The 17,447-nt window shown below is 50.8% G+C and overlaps 1 protein-coding gene across 1 annotated transcript in view; it reads left to right on the forward strand.

Annotated features, from left to right (window-relative positions):
* PKP1 (plakophilin 1) overlaps positions 1-17,447 on the forward strand; it is a 49,976-nt gene that overhangs the window by 12,918 nt on the left and 19,611 nt on the right. The window contains exon 3 of the mRNA XM_017896596.1: positions 16,668-17,062. Coding sequence (XP_017752085.1) covers positions 16,668-17,062 — 395 coding nt within the window. The remainder of the gene's footprint in view (positions 1-16,667; positions 17,063-17,447) is intronic.

The following is a 17,447-nucleotide window of genomic DNA, read 5'->3' on the forward strand; positions in this document are numbered from 1 at the left end:
GAGGGAGGGAGGGAAGAAAGGAAGGAAGGAAGGAAGGAAAGAAAAGAAAATCTTTATTTTGCCCATGTTGAACATTTCACTTCTGGTTAATTAACTCAGTCCTCAGTCATCTCACTAGCTTTTAATGCTCCCAAACTGTCCCCACCCCACCCTGTGCCCATTTTCTGACAACCAGTGAAAATCTCTTTCCTTCTCCACACCCTAAGACCCAACCCTCCTTGCTCCTTCGCTGGCAGGACTGCAGACATGACTCATGGCAGGGTAGCTGCTGAGGCACGTCCCATCTCCTCTCAGTTCGGGAGAGGCTATGGGAAGAGGGAAGAGCTGAGCACACATGAAGATTTGGCAGAGGAAGGAGGCCAAGTAGGGAGGAAGTGGAATAATTGATACTGGAGCCAGACATATAATCAGATGAAACCTGGGCAAAACCAAACGGGGTCCAGACATAGGGAGAAGGAGAGCAGGCAAAAAGGCAATAGAGATCTGCGGCATGAGATAATCCTATGTCTGTGGGATTTTCCCATGGATGGTACAACTGGCACAGGACAATGTTATTCCTCCCCTCTGGTGAAACCAATATGGCGGCAGAAGGCACGGAGGGTGGGGAGGAGGGTGTAGTTTATCTGCACAAGCATCATCAGCATATTTTCAGGAGCTTTTGAGAGCTGATGAAGGGTCATTTGCTGCAGATACTTTATATTCACTTGGTCAGCCAACTTGTATTGAGCAATTGCTGAGGCACAGCAGTGAGTGAGGCACGCTACAGAAACACAGTTGAAAAGAATCTGACTTTGCCCTCAATGAACTTGCAGTCAAGTTAGAAGCACAGAGGTCAACAGACAAATAGGATAAAGGCATTAGTTTCTGTACTGGAGCATGACACCAATACTGCCATTGCTCAGAATGTTTCTAGAACCCCTAAAATTTTAGAACTGTCTTCAGCATCATTTCAGGAGCCAGATAAGAAAACCAGTCTCATTTCTTTATTGTCATGACCTGGGTTTGACCAGAAATAATATTACTCACTTGGAGCACCTCACTCCTCAGATCTGACTCTAGTTTTAAATATCAAACCATCCTCAAATAGCAAAGCTTTGTCACCTCCTGTACATATCTCATTTAAATATGTAAAGGATCTGTAGGCAATTCCAAAAGAAGGCTCTAAAATGTTTAAAAGCAATGGTCCTACCTTATAGTTTTACCTTATAGTCTGTATCAATAATAGCCTTGTAATTAAAAAACAATCATCATATTATTTTTAATTTTATGATTATTCACTTCACAAATTGAATGTAGAGAGGCTTTCTTATAATAAAATAAAAGTTGGAACAAAGATAGTGTGACACACAAAAAGCATCTAAGGGCTTAAGGAAAATAAAAGACTGCTCCAAAGAAAGTCATTGGCCCAGTCCATGTCCTGCTCTCTGCTGGCCACGCCAGCCTCCTCCTCCTTCAGGCAGAAGGATCTGCTGAAGGACAACGTTGGAACCTCAGAGTCCCACAGACCTCAGGGAGAGGAAGCAGATGGTGAGATGGAGCAGAAGATGGGGCAGGTTTTCGCCTTGCTGCCTGATTTCTCAGCTGCATACTCAGTTATGCTGTTCTGATTCTCAGCACCAGACCTGTGAAATATTAGAGCCCAACACTGTTTGCATTTTACAGTTGAGGAAATGCAGGCCCAGAGAGGAGAAATTACTCCTTGAAGGCAACACCGCTGGTTACTGATACAGCAGACTAGATCTCTGACCTCTTAACTCCTCACCTAGTGGTGTTTGTTTTCATTACCCCAGACATTTGCACTTCTTATGACTGCTGTTCTGCGGGTTTCCACATTCTCAATATTTGAACATTACAACTAAACACTAAATACTAAAATTTAGGGATCTGCAAGACACTCATGAATCTGAGTCCCTTCATTTCTTCCCTTCCCAACCCTCCAACCAGGCCTACTCTCCCCATGGGGAGTCAGCCTAGCTCAAAAGAGGCAGGAGAGAGGCTCTGTTTTTCCCTTCCTAGACTCAAGCTGGGTTCACTTGGCTATAAACATTAATGGGTTTCCGGGCCGGGTTACCAGATAAAATACAACAAAATACAATAATTGGGACATGCCTTAACTTAGAAATTATTTGTTGTTTATGTAAAATTCAAATATAACTATATGCGCTGTCTATCTATTTGTTAAATCTGGCAACCGTCCATCACGATGTCTCCCCACTCATTCCTGTAATAAAAACAACACTCCTTTACATGCTCCTCTCCTAGGCTAGGGACCCAGCAGAAGCAGAATTACTTTAGGCTGCAGCATTTCTGGTGAGAAAAGGAGGATTTTTGTCCCATCTTAGTTCTCCTTGTAATATGTCCCTTGAATATCTTCCTCTGGGTCAGCAAAGACCAGGATGCAGGCAATAGAGAGCTGGAGCCATGGAAAGGCACAGCCTTTCTACTCCAAAGCTGAAAATAGGCCTTGATCACATGGGTTTGTCCTCAATGAAGCTGAGGTGTGTGGGCAATTTTGATTTCCAGGGAATGGTTCTGGATTAAGATGACAATCCTTTTGTCTATCATCTTCAGCTCCAAAGGGTTTACTTATTTTCAAATCAAGAAGTGCACCCTGAGCATTCAGTTCTTCTGGGAGTCCTACCAAGTAAAAAGTTCTTAGGTAGTGGATTGTACTGCACCACCCTGCTCAGGATCTAATCAGTAGAGAGGAAAACCGTTCAGGCATCACCAGCGGAAGGTCTGGAACAGGGTGACCATGGTGACTGCCACATTGAATCACTCAGTTAAATCCAGCCTGGCATACCTGAAAGTGAGAATTCCCAGAATATAACAAGCGAGAATTCTGCCTTTGTCTTGGCATCGTCCTATTCATTGACCCCATTTCTCCACTTTAACCCAGGACTTACTAGCAAATCTTTCTCCCAGCTTCTTCTCAGTTGTACTTGCCTAACTGATATGTCTGTGTTTGACGATCCCATTGTGACAGAATCTTGTGGACAATGTACTAGGGACCCTTACCCTAAGGAGAACTGATCTTGGCCACCCTAGACCTGAAGAAATGTGGATGAAGCCTCTGTTACAGATGAGAGGACTGGGGTTGCACCACACTCCAGTAGGGGATGGGGAAGCCAAGCACAGTGCTCCCCAGATTGGTGGTTCACCCTCAGTCACAGCCATGCTAATCCAGTGTCCACAAGGGCAGAGCCATGGGCCAGGTACTGCAGAGGGGCTGCCAGGGAGAAACACGGCAGGACTCCTACCCTAGCAGCAGCAGAAACAGACTGTCCTTACCAATCCACAGGCAACAGAGGCCATGCCCAGAGACAGCCTAGTGTGGAGGAGCACCTGACCCTGGACTTTGGCCAGGAACTTCACTAGCTGTGTGACTCTTAGTGAAGTCTGCTCCTTAACTAGCTGTGTGACTGTAGTCAAGTTCTTAATCTAGCTGAACCTCAGCTTGCTTATCTCGGAAATGGGTGAAAATTCCTATCTCAAAGAGCAGTATGAAGTTTAGGGATGTGACGTACCACATCAGCAGTGGGAGGCATGGATTCCAGTCTCAGCTGGGCTGCTACAAACTGAGGGATCTGGAGTGGCCTTCACCTCTCTAGACCTTGGCTTTCTCAACTATGGAGCAAGGCAATTGGACTAAATCATAGCCAAGGACTCACTTAGGGATGCATGTGGCTTGAGAGCTGACTCTGAGTGGCTACAGGGCCCCATAGCTAAAACCTGTGTGGTGGTCCCTCCAGGGTCAGAGGCAGTGTTAATTCCTCCAGCCCAGATTTTTGCTTCAAGCCTACAGATGCATAAAAGCTTCTTAATTTCCTCCTTGCTTTCATCTGAGCACTCCAGGCACCAGGAAAACAGCAGTTAATTAGCCCTTGCAATAGGATGGAGAGATGGTAGGACTTCATTTACTTTAGCTTCTCAGACAGGGAAACTGAGGCACAACAAGTAGCTCTGCTGAATAACTACCCTGACTTAGACCCAACTCCCTCTTTCCAAACCGTGTGTCTCAGCTCCAAATGCCACTTTCCAGGTGTGTGAGCTGGGTTCCCTCGGCAGTGCCTGCCGGGCCTCTCGTCTTTTCTTGAAAAGTCCAGGTGAGGGACTGATAGTAGACCAAAGCCTCCTACTCCCAGGCAGGTACGGATCCTGCTCTGAGAGGGAGCAATTGATGTGTCTGCCAACTCAGTGTCCCCGCTGCCAGCTTGTGACTCACCCTCACCCAGCCCTGGGAGATAGGAGGGTCCTAGAAGGGCCCCAGGCTCTCACCCCAACATGAAGAGGCAATGATCCTACTTGCCAAGGGACAGAATGTGCCTCTGAGAGAAAATGGAGGTGAGTGAGCAGGGGCGGGCGGGCCGGCTCCAGGGGCACCTCTCCCTGTGGAAGGAGCACGCTGTGTGCTTTCACAGACACACTGCTGCCACTGGGACACTCCTTGTATTAAACTGAAGGAGAAGCCTATGGCAAACGTTGGTGTCTGGGTACTCCTTGGGAGGGGCCCTCCTTTCCAAGCCACAGTCCATCAGAGTGGCTCTGCTTCCCGTAAGGAGCTTCTGTTGCCTTTAGGGTTGGGCAGCTCCTTTCTGGGCTTGCTCTCTCCTCCATGGCAGGTGAGTTGAGGCTCTGCCTCCTGACTGAGGACTGGGCAAGCCAGCGAGGCTCCTTTAGAGTCCAGAGAGAATGTGGAGAAAAGGAAGAAACACTGGTCTGAGGGCTGGTTCCCCGTGACTGTGTCGGGGAATCCTCTTCTGCTGGACTTCAGGCTTATCATCAGCAAGACTAGCCGGTGGCTCAGACCACCTCCTTGTAACTCTGATGTCTGGCTTCTGTGTCGCTCTTTTGGGAAGATAAGTCAGAGAATGGCCCCATGTCAGCAGCATGGGCTTGCAAAGGGAGGAGGACACGGTTCCAGTGAACAAATGCAAGTGGTGTCCTCCAAGGGCAAGCTCCAGGTGCAGGAAGTCGGGATCGGCTCCTGGAGGAGCTGAGCTTTGAACTGAGTATGAGAGGAGAGAGGGCTGCCCTTAGCAGACAGGATGGAGGGCAGAGCAGGAATGCCCCTAGGTCTGGGCTGCGGTCTGAGAGTGGCTTGCTGACTGTTCACAAAGAATAGGCATCCCCCCAAGGAGGGCAACTGGTTTCACGTTGCCAGCTCCTGAGGTCTCGTAAGCCTGCCAGGCCTTCATCACAACCTCACAACAATGTTCCTAGGGTCTGAGTGAGCATGCTGGCCCCTCCAGCCTCCTGCCCCAGGGAGGAGCACCTGACCCAGGAGAGGGCAGACTCCCAACAGTCACTGTCCTGACAGTGTGGATCCTTGTAGGGGGGTGGAGAGGGAAGGCCAGGGCATTTTGGTTAGGATGTGCAGGGAGACTCGTCACTGCCAAGGGACTCAATGTGGCAGCTGCTTAGCAAGTGGGGAGCACCAAGCTTTGGCAGCCCAGGATGCGGTCAGCAGTGGGTCCTTCTCAGGATGTCTGCAGGAAGGAACTCCACTCTTCCCAGAGACAACAGAAGCCAGTTCTTCTTCCTTTAGCTTCACTAATCAACAAGTCTTCCTCAATCATTTCCATTCATGTTGTGTAGCACTCTGAGTTGATGGCCAGGCTGGGAACACTTATGCTTGGATGGGCCTGGGGCTCGATTTCCTCCATTCTGATGAGATATTGTGAGGCAGACAATTCCCCGGCCACAGAGGATGGAATTCTGTCTTCTCCAGAGAAGGAAGCTTCTGGATGAGTTGGCTGTTGCTCTCTCTCCTTCTCCTCTAATATGAAACTTTAGAGAGAAGATTTGAAGAATCAAGGATAATTCTAAACTTTTTTATTTTGCTCCAGCAGAAATTGGTGGAGTTTCATTTTGGGCTTTTCTTTTTTTTTCTTTTTTGGCCCTGACAAAAACTAATCTACTCAACCAACAAGTCTTTAAAGTCCTTACATTATAGTGGAAAACAAATGACAGACAAAACAACAGCATAAGAAGATATAATTAAAAGCTAAATTTTGCAGCACATGCTAACTTAAACCTCTCCAGGCCTCAGTTTCCTCATCTGTCATTGAAGGCGTGGGACCGGATGACCTCCAAGCCTTGCTTCCCCAGCTTAAGTTCTGAGTCTTGGACATCTGGGGAGGGGGTCTTGGGTTCTGAATGAGCCACAGGTGGTGGCTTTCAAGGCTGTTTCATCTGTGCTGTGTTCTCAGTCAGCTCTTAAGGGGGAAGTGCTCCAACCCGCGGCACCCCGGTTATTTAATAATCCCTTGAATTATTGAAGCATTTTGAACTTGTACAAACTGCTTGTGTTTTCATCTCCTGACTTGATCCTTCAGTCTTTGTGAGCTCAGTAGGTGGACCAGGCTTTGTTATTCTCATTTTATTTGCAGGGAAATCAAACCACAGAAAAGTGCAGGGACTTGCCTGTGACCTCACAGATAAATCTGGCAGAACTGAGTCTGGACCCCAGTGGACTTTGCAGGGGGTATGAAGAGCAAGAGGAGGGAAGGACTAGAAGGGCAGGGGGAGAAGTGGGCCAAGCCTCTCCTGCTGGCCAAGTTTCGAAGCCAGCAAGGCATGGGATTAAGTCATCAAAATACAGTCCTGGGGGGATCTTCTGGTGCCTTTTTTCTGGTTTGAGCGTTTTCCTTTTGTCACTAGGCTCAGCGAGACAAATGCAGCAGAATTTCCCAAGCAAGTGGAAGAGCCATCCCTACCCTTTGCAAGGGTGAGGCTCTACTTTCTCCCCCAGGGCCCTGGCATGTCTCTACGGAGGCCTGCCTGCCCCAGGAGAGCAAACTCAGCTGAAAACAAAATCAGCTCAGGCACGGGGAGGGGACAGGGGATCTGTAGAGACACAGGTGGGGAGAAAAGCAGCTCTAGACCCGGAGCCCCTCCCCTCCCGCCCCCACAGGGCGCCCAAGGGCGAGGCCTGGAAGGGGATGAAGACAGGCTGGGAAGGAGGCTGCTTGTGACTTCAGCAAGGGGTGAATCGCAGACTGCTGAACTGCCTTCCTTCAGAAGAAGCCTTACAGGGCATGCTGTAGTTGGGAAAACTAAGGTTCAGAGAGGTGAGGCGACGGCCTGAGGCTGCACAGCTAGGCAGGGGAGACCAAGAATGGAACATGGTCTCCTGACTCCTGACTCAGGGCTCCTGGTCACACTGTCACATCATGGTATTTTTGCCACTATGAGCAATCATGTTTCCCAGACCTCTGTCATTTGCGTTCTGCTGTCACAATTTTTGCAAAATCATACCAACTATTATTTACTTAAAGTAATTACTTAAAATTTAAAGAATTACTTATCAGTTCCAGTGCATTTGTTTATTTATTCATGCATTTATTTTAGAGACGGGGTCTCACTATGTTGCCCAGGTTGGTCTTGACTCCTGGGTTCAAGCAATCCTCCCGCCTCAGACTTCCAAGTAGCTGGAACTACAGGCACGTGCCACCATACCCAGCTATTCCAATGTATTTATTTTGAAAGGAAACTTTATATCACTCACCCAAATGATAGAAACCGGTATCTTTTGCCACAAATGAAGACTAACCACAACTTTGGTAATCAATTATAGTAAATAGAATAAAAACATAACATTATTTAATTCTAGCTAGGTACTTTTACCTGACAGAAAATTTTTTGTTTGTTTGTTTGTTTTGTTTGTTTGGTTTTGTTTTGCTTAAAAGGGAGGTTGGCAAATATTAAAGAAACATATTGACACCCAGCTAGACTTTCTCCTTGTAGTAATCAAAATGGCAAAAAGAAGTCCTTTCTATGAGTTTCAATGTTAGTTATTGCTGTGTCCTTGACTTCCCTGGAGTCACCCCACAGCCACCAGTAGTGCGTGGCCAGCACTTGGGGGAGATTCCGGATCATATGCTAATGGCTCAGGATAATTTTCCCAAAGCAGGCAAGGTAGGAGAGCTGAGGTCCGAAGAGAAGAGCCATGAAGTACAGCCTTCCCTCACCGAGGTGACCAGCCCCACGCCTGGCTGAACACTTTTTTAACTGGCACATTTAAGGTGGATGTTTCTGACTGAGAACCTATAGTTCTCTGGACTCACCAGGGCCTGCTGGGTGCTGAGCCCTGTGGGAGGATTGCCTTCTGTGGCCAACCTGGAGAGGGCCCCCAGGAAGTCCCCAAGCTTCTTTCATATCTACCTGGGGTCCTAATCAGCTCTCAGGAGGTCCCACAGTGCTGGGAGCAGAGTTGGGGTGCTCAGGGGTAGCCAGGGACCCTTCCCTCCTTCCTCCTCCTTCCTGACCACACCAGTAGCTCAGCAAGACTGGAGGAGTTCCAGAAGATCCAGGGCTCAGCTTCAGGTGCCAGCTTTAACACAAGTCCCTGTTTTCTCAGCCCCAATTGTGTGTGCTCAGTGGTGCGTTTAGAGCAAAAGATGGATGGAGAGGAACCAAACAGTCACACTCCCATTACTCACTGCACCTTCATTCTCACTGTCCTGGCCAGGACAGAACAGTTGTCATGACCACAAGATCTCCTTGCCACAGGCATGGCATCCCTTGGCACAGATGGTCTTCCAGCCCAGGTCTTTGGGCATTAGAATCGTGACACACGGCTAAGTAACTACACACTTCTTAAATGTCTTCAAGAACCTCCCACAGTTGGCTCAAAGAAGAAGGGCTGGCACCTCCTGTGTCTAGAACCACTGGGGATGGGGTCTTCCAGGAGTCAGGGCCAGCAACTGGCCAGAGATGCTAGAATTTCTGTAGAGGGCCCCCTTAGCTACAGAAACTTTTTGCCCTGTAGGCTTTGTTTGTGTCACCAGACTCTGGTAGCAGAGTGGCTGGAGGATAATCACTGTAAGAGACACCAAAGACCTGAGTCCTGGCTTAGGGTCTGCCCCATCTTAGCTGTGTGGCCTTGGACCAGTCTAAAGTTCTCTGAGCTTAATATGCTCACAAACAGAACAAAGCTACTGCTCTCTGCCCTGCTACCTCATTGGCCAGGTGGGAGATAATCACAAGGTGATGAACAGGGAAGCCCTTTGCACACTGGGAAGCGCCACACCAGCGATGGTGTTCAAGATATGCTCAAGCAACTTCCAAAGACCTTCCCTACCTGAGTCCACTTTTGGCATGGGATGTCTGTCCCATGTGAGCAGGTGGGGACTGCATATAGAAGTGTATGTGTCCATGTGTGAGTGTGCATGCACACATGCTCCTCTTCCAAAAGTGAGATCTGTTACCCGAGCACTGAGGGGCCCAGCCAAGTGTCTCTCCCTTCATGTAAAATTCTTGACTAACAGGCCAGGCACAGTGGCTCACACCTGTAATCCCAGCACTCTGGGAGACTGAGGTAGGAGGATAACTTGAGGCCAGAAGTTTGAGATCAGCCTGGGCAACACAGGGAGACCCTGTCTCACAGAAAAATTTAAAAATCAGCTGCGCATGGTGGTGTGCACCTGTGGTCCCATCTGCTTGAGAGGCTGAGTTGGGAGGATTGCTTGAGCCCAGGAGGTTGAGGCTGCAGTGAGCCATGATGGCACCACTCCACTCCAGCCTGGGCTACAGAGCTGTCTCAAACAGCAGGAGTGGTTTCTTTCCACTGTTGGGTCTCCAGGGAGCTCTTTTCTGGGCCAGGTAAGCACCTGCCCTTCAGGATGCTGCCACCTCCTAGCCTTTGGCTCTCTTCTTCCCAGGACTGGAAAGCACCTCCTGGTTCAGTGCCTGGGGTGGCTCTGGGGCCGGCCAGCCTCTCCCTCCAACTTCCCAGTATAGGATGGGGGGCATCTGGCCCAGTGGAATCTTCCTGACCCTCAAGGGTGCTCTTCCGGGGTGCTGGCCCATCATCCAGGACTCCAGGAGATATTTCATATCAGGATGGCCCCCTCAGCTTTCCCTCTTCATGACGAACCATCTCTGGTACAGTTGAACCAGCCTCTGGGTTTGAAAGCCAGAAGCTATGACCTCAGAACACGGGGCTCCTGGAGGGCAGAATGACCATGCCTTCCACTTGTCTGGGGCCATGGAAGGGAGATGCTGAGGGCCAGGGGTCCTCCACCACTCGGGCTGTGAGAGCTGCGTTTGAAGTGGCAAACGCCTGCCAGGGATTTCCCTTCCGAAAGGAAACAGACATATCTGTGTATGAAAACTTAGGTTCTTGTTTGCAAACCCATCCTAGCAGTGTTAGGAGCTGAGAAAAAACCTATTTCTCAGGTATAGAGGGGGAAAGGTAAAAGAGAAGCATTTCGGAAAACCTGCTTTTTCCCACAGTGCAGTAAATAGGCAGGGAGCAGGAAGCGGAGATGGAGCTGGTGCAGGAGCTGGCATAGCTGCGTGTTCGTGTTGATGGAGCACCAGGTGTCGGCTAGGCACTGGGCTGTACAGCGCATGTTGCCCCCACACCAGGCTTGGAACTGCCATGGACCTGACCTTTGCAGGCAGGCGTAGAGCCTGGAGCCCCAGAGGCTAAGATGCCTTCTTTATCCCAGAATCGGGGCCTCACTGGAGAAAGCAGCATCTTCCCAAAAGACCCACAAGCTACACAGTTTTATAGGATGTTTTCTGCTTAGAAAAGTTGTCCTCAGTTATCCGTAGACATTTGTTAATACTGGCGTGATTGAAGTATGCTCACTGTTTCTGCTTTTCAAAGCTTATAAGGGACACTGACCATTATTAACCAGATCTCTGGGGAAGTCTCTACTCTGAGGACAGGCACCAAAACTTTTACATTTTTTTTACATTTTAAAACTTCAGGTGGCAACATGTGCCTGCACTGGGCATCAGGGTGTTTGTGGCTTCTGCTGTGCCTTCTCTCAGTGGACACTTAGCGACTTCAGTTCAGTAGCACTTAGCAAGTGCCTTCTGGAGTTCTCACCTGGGTGGGCACTGCTGGTCTCGGGGTGCTGGCGGTGGCATTGTGGGTGCAGCTCCCTCTGCCTTTGAGGACCCACAGTGAGGTACACCCACCACACCTCCTCGAAGGCCAAATGGTATTGTTCTGTGTCCAGACGTCAGGGCTTCTGAGCATTGGGGCTACTCTGCCCAAAGCAGTGTGCCAGGAAAAGAAAGGAGGGCCAGCCCAGGGTGGAACCTACTGCTTCTCAGAGAAGGAGCCATGCCCAGAGGAGTCAGGAGGCAGGGATCAACACTTCCCCTGCTGAAGTCCCATCTGTTGTGACTCAGGCCCCAGTGGTTCCCATGCTGACTCAGACTGCTGAATAAGCAGCCACCCCTACCCCTTTGGGAAGATTCTCAACCTCCTGGAGCCCTGTGTGCCCCAATCTTGGCAGCTTTGCTGGGAGATCACCTGCACTCTCCAAACCCCTAGAGAGGGTGAGAGCAGCGCCACTAAGCCACATGCGAGGTGCTCCTTGTGACAGGTCAGCTCTACCCAATCCCCCGGTCCTGACTGAAATCCCAGCAAGATGAACAAGGGTCACTACATGCCTAGTACATGAGAGCCCCTTACCTGGGCACTGAGTGGGGAGTGGCAGGTACTAGGCAAGTGGCAAATGGAACCTGTCCTTGAAAGGCATCTAATCAAGGTTCTTTCTCCAGCAAGCCCTCACCAGGCCTGAGAGGCACGAGGACTCCATGAAACTGTGCATGCACTCCCTTTCATGAAAAGGGCCTTGGGAGATCACGCTGCTGAAGATGGCCCTGTTGGACACTGCTGGGTGTGTGACTCGGCAGGCAGACCAGGGTGTGTCTCGCTGGAGAACAGGTTTGGCCGGCCCCACCCTGCTGGCAGAAGCTTGGTTTCAAAATGGGCTAATAGCTGGGGACACAGACACTCTTTTCATCTTGTCCTGCCAGGCACATACCCAGCTCCCAAGGAGCCCGGCAGCTTCTGTCTGTCCAGCTAGATCTGGATAAAATTCTCTGGGTTCAACCACCCAGCTGCTTTGCTCAGGTCAAGGGGTAAAGGGAAGCATTCTGGACATCACAGCTAGACCCCATGCCGTGCACCAGCACAGGCTGCCTCACCCTGCCTAGAACGGCCCTACCTCCTGCCAGCCCACTTTACTCATGGTGCCTCCTCTCTCTTCTCTGCCCTGGAGACTGTGGGAATTCCAGTGCCATCAGCATCCTGAATCTCCATCCCTAGCACAAATTCTCACAGTCACAGTTCACCTTTCCCTGAGCTCTTGCTGTGAGCTCAGCCCTGTTTTAGGCACAATTAAGGGCATCTTTGCCCTGGAGAGCTCAGGGAAAAGACAGAAACCTACATTAGCAACTAGAAAACAAACAAGACCAGAGGCCCCTGGCTGTAAGGGCAAATAATTCCAATTCTGGTTGTTATGGAGACACGGCTGGGTTAGAACAGGCCTTCTGGAGATGACAGGTTGAGAAGAGGCCTTAGAGAAATACAGCATTTAGGAGGCGGCAGGTGAGGAAAAGCTGTTCAGGGTGGAGGAGCATCTGAACAGAAGCAGGGAGCCCGGGATGTGGCTGAGGTCATGGGGCAGCTTAGTGTGCTGGGGAGGGGAAGAGATGGCTGGACAGGCAGGGTGGGGCTGGGCTGAGAAGTTTGTCTTGTAAGGAGCAGACACTGTAGGTTCTCCAGTGTGGCAAGGGCTGATGAAAGCTTTCCCTGAGGAAGGTGGAGTGATGGCATCACAAGGCAGGGACCAGAGCCCTGGGGGCTGGGCAGGGGCCATGTGGGGGCACTGGAGTGGCCTGGTGGTAAGCTGATGGGAGCCAGAGCCAGAGCCTGGGCAGTAGGGGTGTAAAAGAGGAGGGTCAATAAGGACTCTCTAATGGAAGGACAGGAGGATGCCATCTCTTTTTGAATGGCTACTACCCTATCTGATGATTTGGGCAATCAGGAGCTTTTCCAGCTTTGGGGGCCACTCCACACTGAATGGCTCCCTCAAGGGGCAACTGGTCATGTTCAGTTCTTTGAGGCCCTGGATCTGGGGCTTGTATTGCTTCACTGGGACTGTCTCCTTGCCTATAAAGGAGGGGTTGGCCTCTGAGAGCTTCCTGACTTAATGAGGGACAGGAATAGAGGGGAGCTTTCAGTGTGGGGTTAAAACATCCCACTTCTCCAAGAAGGAAGGGGAGAAGGGGAATTATACAAGCAGACGGCAGAGCAGGGACTGGCTGGGGGCTCCTAGCTAAAAGCAGCTTTTCCTGGCTCACCTTGGACTGTGAGAACCCTCCAAAGCCCCACTGGTCTCCAGTGAAGAAACATGTCTCTCGGAATACTCTGGATTTCTGTCTGGCTGTCCAGTCTAGCCTGTTGTCTGGCAGAGTAATCAACTCTGCTCCCAGGAAATTGAGTTTCCAGCCTCTGGAATGTTCTGATCCATGGGATAACCAGACAAGAGGTTGTATGTGTGTCACTGTCCTTTGTATTCAAAGAGCCAGGCACTGCCGGCAGATTGCCATCTGAATGTGGGGGTGTGGCTGGGAGAGCTGGCCTTGGCAGTGAAGCTCTCCCACCTGCAACAGGCACACGTGCACTGTCCGTGCATCCTCTTCTGGCTGCAGCTCCTCGCCCGGGACCTGGAAGACAGTGTTTGGAAATGTGTGGAGGCATTTTGCAATGCACATTTTGAAATGTTTGGCGGCATTTTGCAATGACTGTGAGGCATTACTGGCATTTAGAGCCTGGAGGATGGGGCACTAAACATCCTGGGATGCTTGGGACAGCCTATACAAAGAACTGTTCTGCCTCAGGTGCCGACAGCACCCACGTAAAGAAACACTGCACCATTTGTGATAAAGCCTGGCTTCACTCGAGGTGCTCCATCTGGGCAGACCATGCTCCTCCACTTCTCTGAGACATATTTAGAACTGTTTTGTGTCTGTGGGGTGAGACTAGCATGGGGCTCTGATACTGGTGCACATACCTTTCCTGGACTGTCTTGGCTTCCTGGGTTCATCCTCCCTCTTATGACACCTGGTAGCTCCCTTAGGTATGTCACGGGTGACATACAATCTCTCCTTTAGGAACCAAGTCCTAAGGCAGCCAACCTGTGCCCAGTCTGAGAGTCAGAGGGATACGATGTCCCTACTGAGCAAACACTCATGTCATGGACCGTCCTGAGTGCTTTCCTAACATTAGTTCATTGGATTCTCCCAACAATCCTCTATGTTGGGTATAATTATACTAGTTTTACAGATGGAAAAACTGAGGCACTGGGCAACAGACAAGGCCAGGGCAGGCTGGCTCCAGAGTCTGTGTTCTTGACCCTGGGTCTTCCTCCACTTTGTAGGTCTCAGCCCAGTGAACTGGAGGAAGCACCTCGATTCCCAGGCAGTTGCTGCCATTTCAGTCTTCAAGGCTACAGGCTTCATCCAGGTCCCAGGCCATTTGTGCAGGGAGAGCTGGTAGCAGTTCACCTCCTCGTGCCTTGGAGGGAATCCAGGCCCCCTCATGGTACTTGGGGAGGATGGGGTCTAACTGAGAGGAGACTTTACTCCTGCTTGTCAAAGTGACAGCAAAAGGCCATGATGATTGGAGAGAGTCATACCCAGCTGTCCTCAGGCAGCACAGCCCACCAGCACCATGACACTAGGAGCTGGGGTGGAATTCCCAGGAATGGGTGATGCCACTGGGGTGTGGCTGACGGTGGGAGGCTGGGAAATGCAGTCCTATGGGGACGTCCCTGCCTTCCCCACCTTGCCCGCTCCCCTGTGGGTGCAGCCAGTGTGCATTCCCTGTGGGCAGCCCACCCTGGCTGAGACTTGGCAAGGCTGCCAGCTGCTCCTTTTCCCAGCACAGGAAAGCAAAGCCCAAAGCCTCTGAGAGGCTCAATCAGCATGATCACATCTTTGCTGGGTTTGGGCCAGGATGAGTGTTTGGGCTTCTCATCAGGTGTCTGAGATGACGTCCAGGCGTGTCATTTACGGAGAACAAGGGTGCTCCTTGTTGTGTTTCCATTTAAGGCTTAGCTGGCTCTTCGCCCTTTGGCAATGCTGGGCTTCCCCCTCCATGTTGTCATCTGCCACCTTCCTTCCCCTGAGAGGAGAATGGAGGGTGTGGCCATTTATAAAGGCTTTCATGGCATATTTTGCCTGTAATCTGCAGGACACGCTTTCCATACCCAGATGCTCAGAAAATTGCCCAGCTCCTCTCCCCATGCCTTGTGATTGTCCATCTATGCCTCTCCCAACAACCAGACACCAGTTCTCTTTGGGGTAGGTTGGTTTGACCCAGTTTGGGGAAGAAAATTGTGCCTGCCTGAGTGCACAGCTGGGTGTGTGGGTGAAGGGGATGAGCAGGCCATTGCCAAGGTTAACAGTCTGTGGCTTCTGAGTTTTGGATGCAACTTCTGACTGGTGGTTTGACACCCAGTCTTTCTGGGAGCTCAAACCATGGGAGTTTCCTGCTGTCTGTGACTCCCTGCAGAGATGAAAAAGGACCAAGTTGAGTGCCAGCCTCTCCCCAGCCTTGTGTGGCTAGATCTGGTGTGGAAGGGAATTACCCAGTTGCCTAACGACCTCCCCCCTACACACACATGTACTCTCTCTCTCTCTCTCTCTGTCTCTCAGGGAGGGGCAGGGGTGGGCAGGCAGGCCCTGGGTTGCTGGGTTTGGCCCTGGCCCATCCCAGCAAAGGTGAGTCCCAAGTCAGCACCTGTGTGAAGACATTTTTTATCAGACTCGATGTTGATCCTCTACTCTGAGAACAAGTTGGAGCAGGTCAGACCCACCAGCTTGTGAGCTCCTGGGAAAGTCCTCCTTGGAGAGTTCTGTTCCAGAGCTAATTCCCACCAAGTCTCCAACCTCACAGGCTCGTCCCAAGGAGGCCAACTCCCCGCTTGGGCTCACACAGAGCCCCTGGGGCACCTCATTGTCTGTTGTATGTTTTCATGCTGGATTGAGCTTCTGCCCGGCTTCTCCCCATTGCCAGCCTAACAACAAAGCCCAGGAGGCCCTCCCTGTACCCCACCCTGCAGCCCCAGGCCTGCCTCCATGTGTGCAAGCAGGCCCGTAGCTCACGGTCCCTTGTGAAAGGGCCCAGGGAGCAGGAATATCATCCCTGTTTGGCATTTGAGGTGATCTGTTACCCTTTGCTTCTTGCCCTGGAAGAAGGGAGGCAAGATGAAGAGTCTAGCAGAAAAGAACACTAGAAAACAGTCCTGGCCAGAATAGACGTTTCTGTGTGCTGAGTATAAGGGGCCAAAGAAGGCTGGCTATGTGAGAAGCTGCTGGTGTCTGGGAATGGCATAGGGCTTGGAGACCCAGGCTCAAGTCTGGGTTTTGTCCTTTTCTCACTGAGTGACTACTAGAAGGTCACTTTCCTCTGGGGCTCCAACTCCCCCTCCTGGACTGTACCATGTGGGATTAGATCAGAGGTTGTCAAACTTTATTGACAGCAATTCACAGTAATAAATGCATTGTATGTTGCAATCCAGTACCCATACACTGTTTCACAAAACAATGTGTGACTTTACTACCTGCACTGCACTCTGATATTTTATATTCCAGGATATATTATTCTATTCCATCTTTTTAAAAATGATGGTCACAGTCTTCTAAATTGACTTTATAATCCGTAATGTGTCACAGTTTGCAGTTAGAAAAGTAATATATCAGATGATGGCTCAGGTTCCTTCCACGCCAAACATTCTGGGATTCTCTGAGCGTTATTATGGGGGCTGGGGAGGGCTGTATCTCATGCCCCACTGGATCCAGGACCCCCATTTAGGAACCTTGACTGAGCTTTTCTCCCTTTCCCTGGCCAGATTTACAATGGAACCCTCAAGCGGGAGCCTGACAACAGGCGCTTCAGCTCCTACAGCCAGATGGAGAACTGGAGCCGACACTATCCCCGGGGCAGCTGTAACACCACTGGAGCAGGCAGCGACATCTGCTTCATGCAGAAAATCAAGGCGAGCCGCAGTGAGCCCGACCTCTACTGTGACCCACGGGGCACCCTGCGCAAGGGCACGCTGGGCAGCAAGGGCCACAAGACCACCCAGAACCGCTACAGCTTCTACAGCACCTGCAGTGGTCAGAAGGCCGTGAAGAAGTGCCCTGTGCGCCCACCCTCCTGTGCCTCCAAGCAGGACCCCGTGTATGTCCCGCCCATCTCCTGCAACAAGGACCTGTCCTTCAGCCACTCCAGGGCCAGCTCCAAGTGAGTGCTGCTGGGCTGGGTTGCGGAGCCAGGAGGGCCAGTGGGGAGACACACCCTTAGCCTGACTGCACCCTGCAAAGGGCTCCTGGGATGACAGGAGAGACATAGCTTCTGTCCCTGGGGAGTTCATTGTCCCTGATGTGATGGACTCCCTGATGGGGAGAACCTGGCCCGATGGGCCCTTGACCTCAAGAAGTTCTTAGAGTGAAGCTGAAACAGACATTGACTGTGTCGGTTTTCAAGGTCACAGTTTATGAACAGAGGGAGGTTAATGGTTCTCAAAGTGTGTTCCTCCAACCAGCAACATCAGCATCACCCAGGAATTTGTTAGAAATGCTCATTTGGGGACCCACCTAACACTGGGAAAGGGGTCTGGCAATGCATT

This window comes from Rhinopithecus bieti, unplaced genomic scaffold (genome assembly GCF_001698545.2).
Source record: "Rhinopithecus bieti isolate Rb0 unplaced genomic scaffold, ASM169854v2 scaffold_24392, whole genome shotgun sequence".
Lineage (NCBI taxonomy): Eukaryota > Metazoa > Chordata > Mammalia > Primates > Cercopithecidae > Rhinopithecus > Rhinopithecus bieti.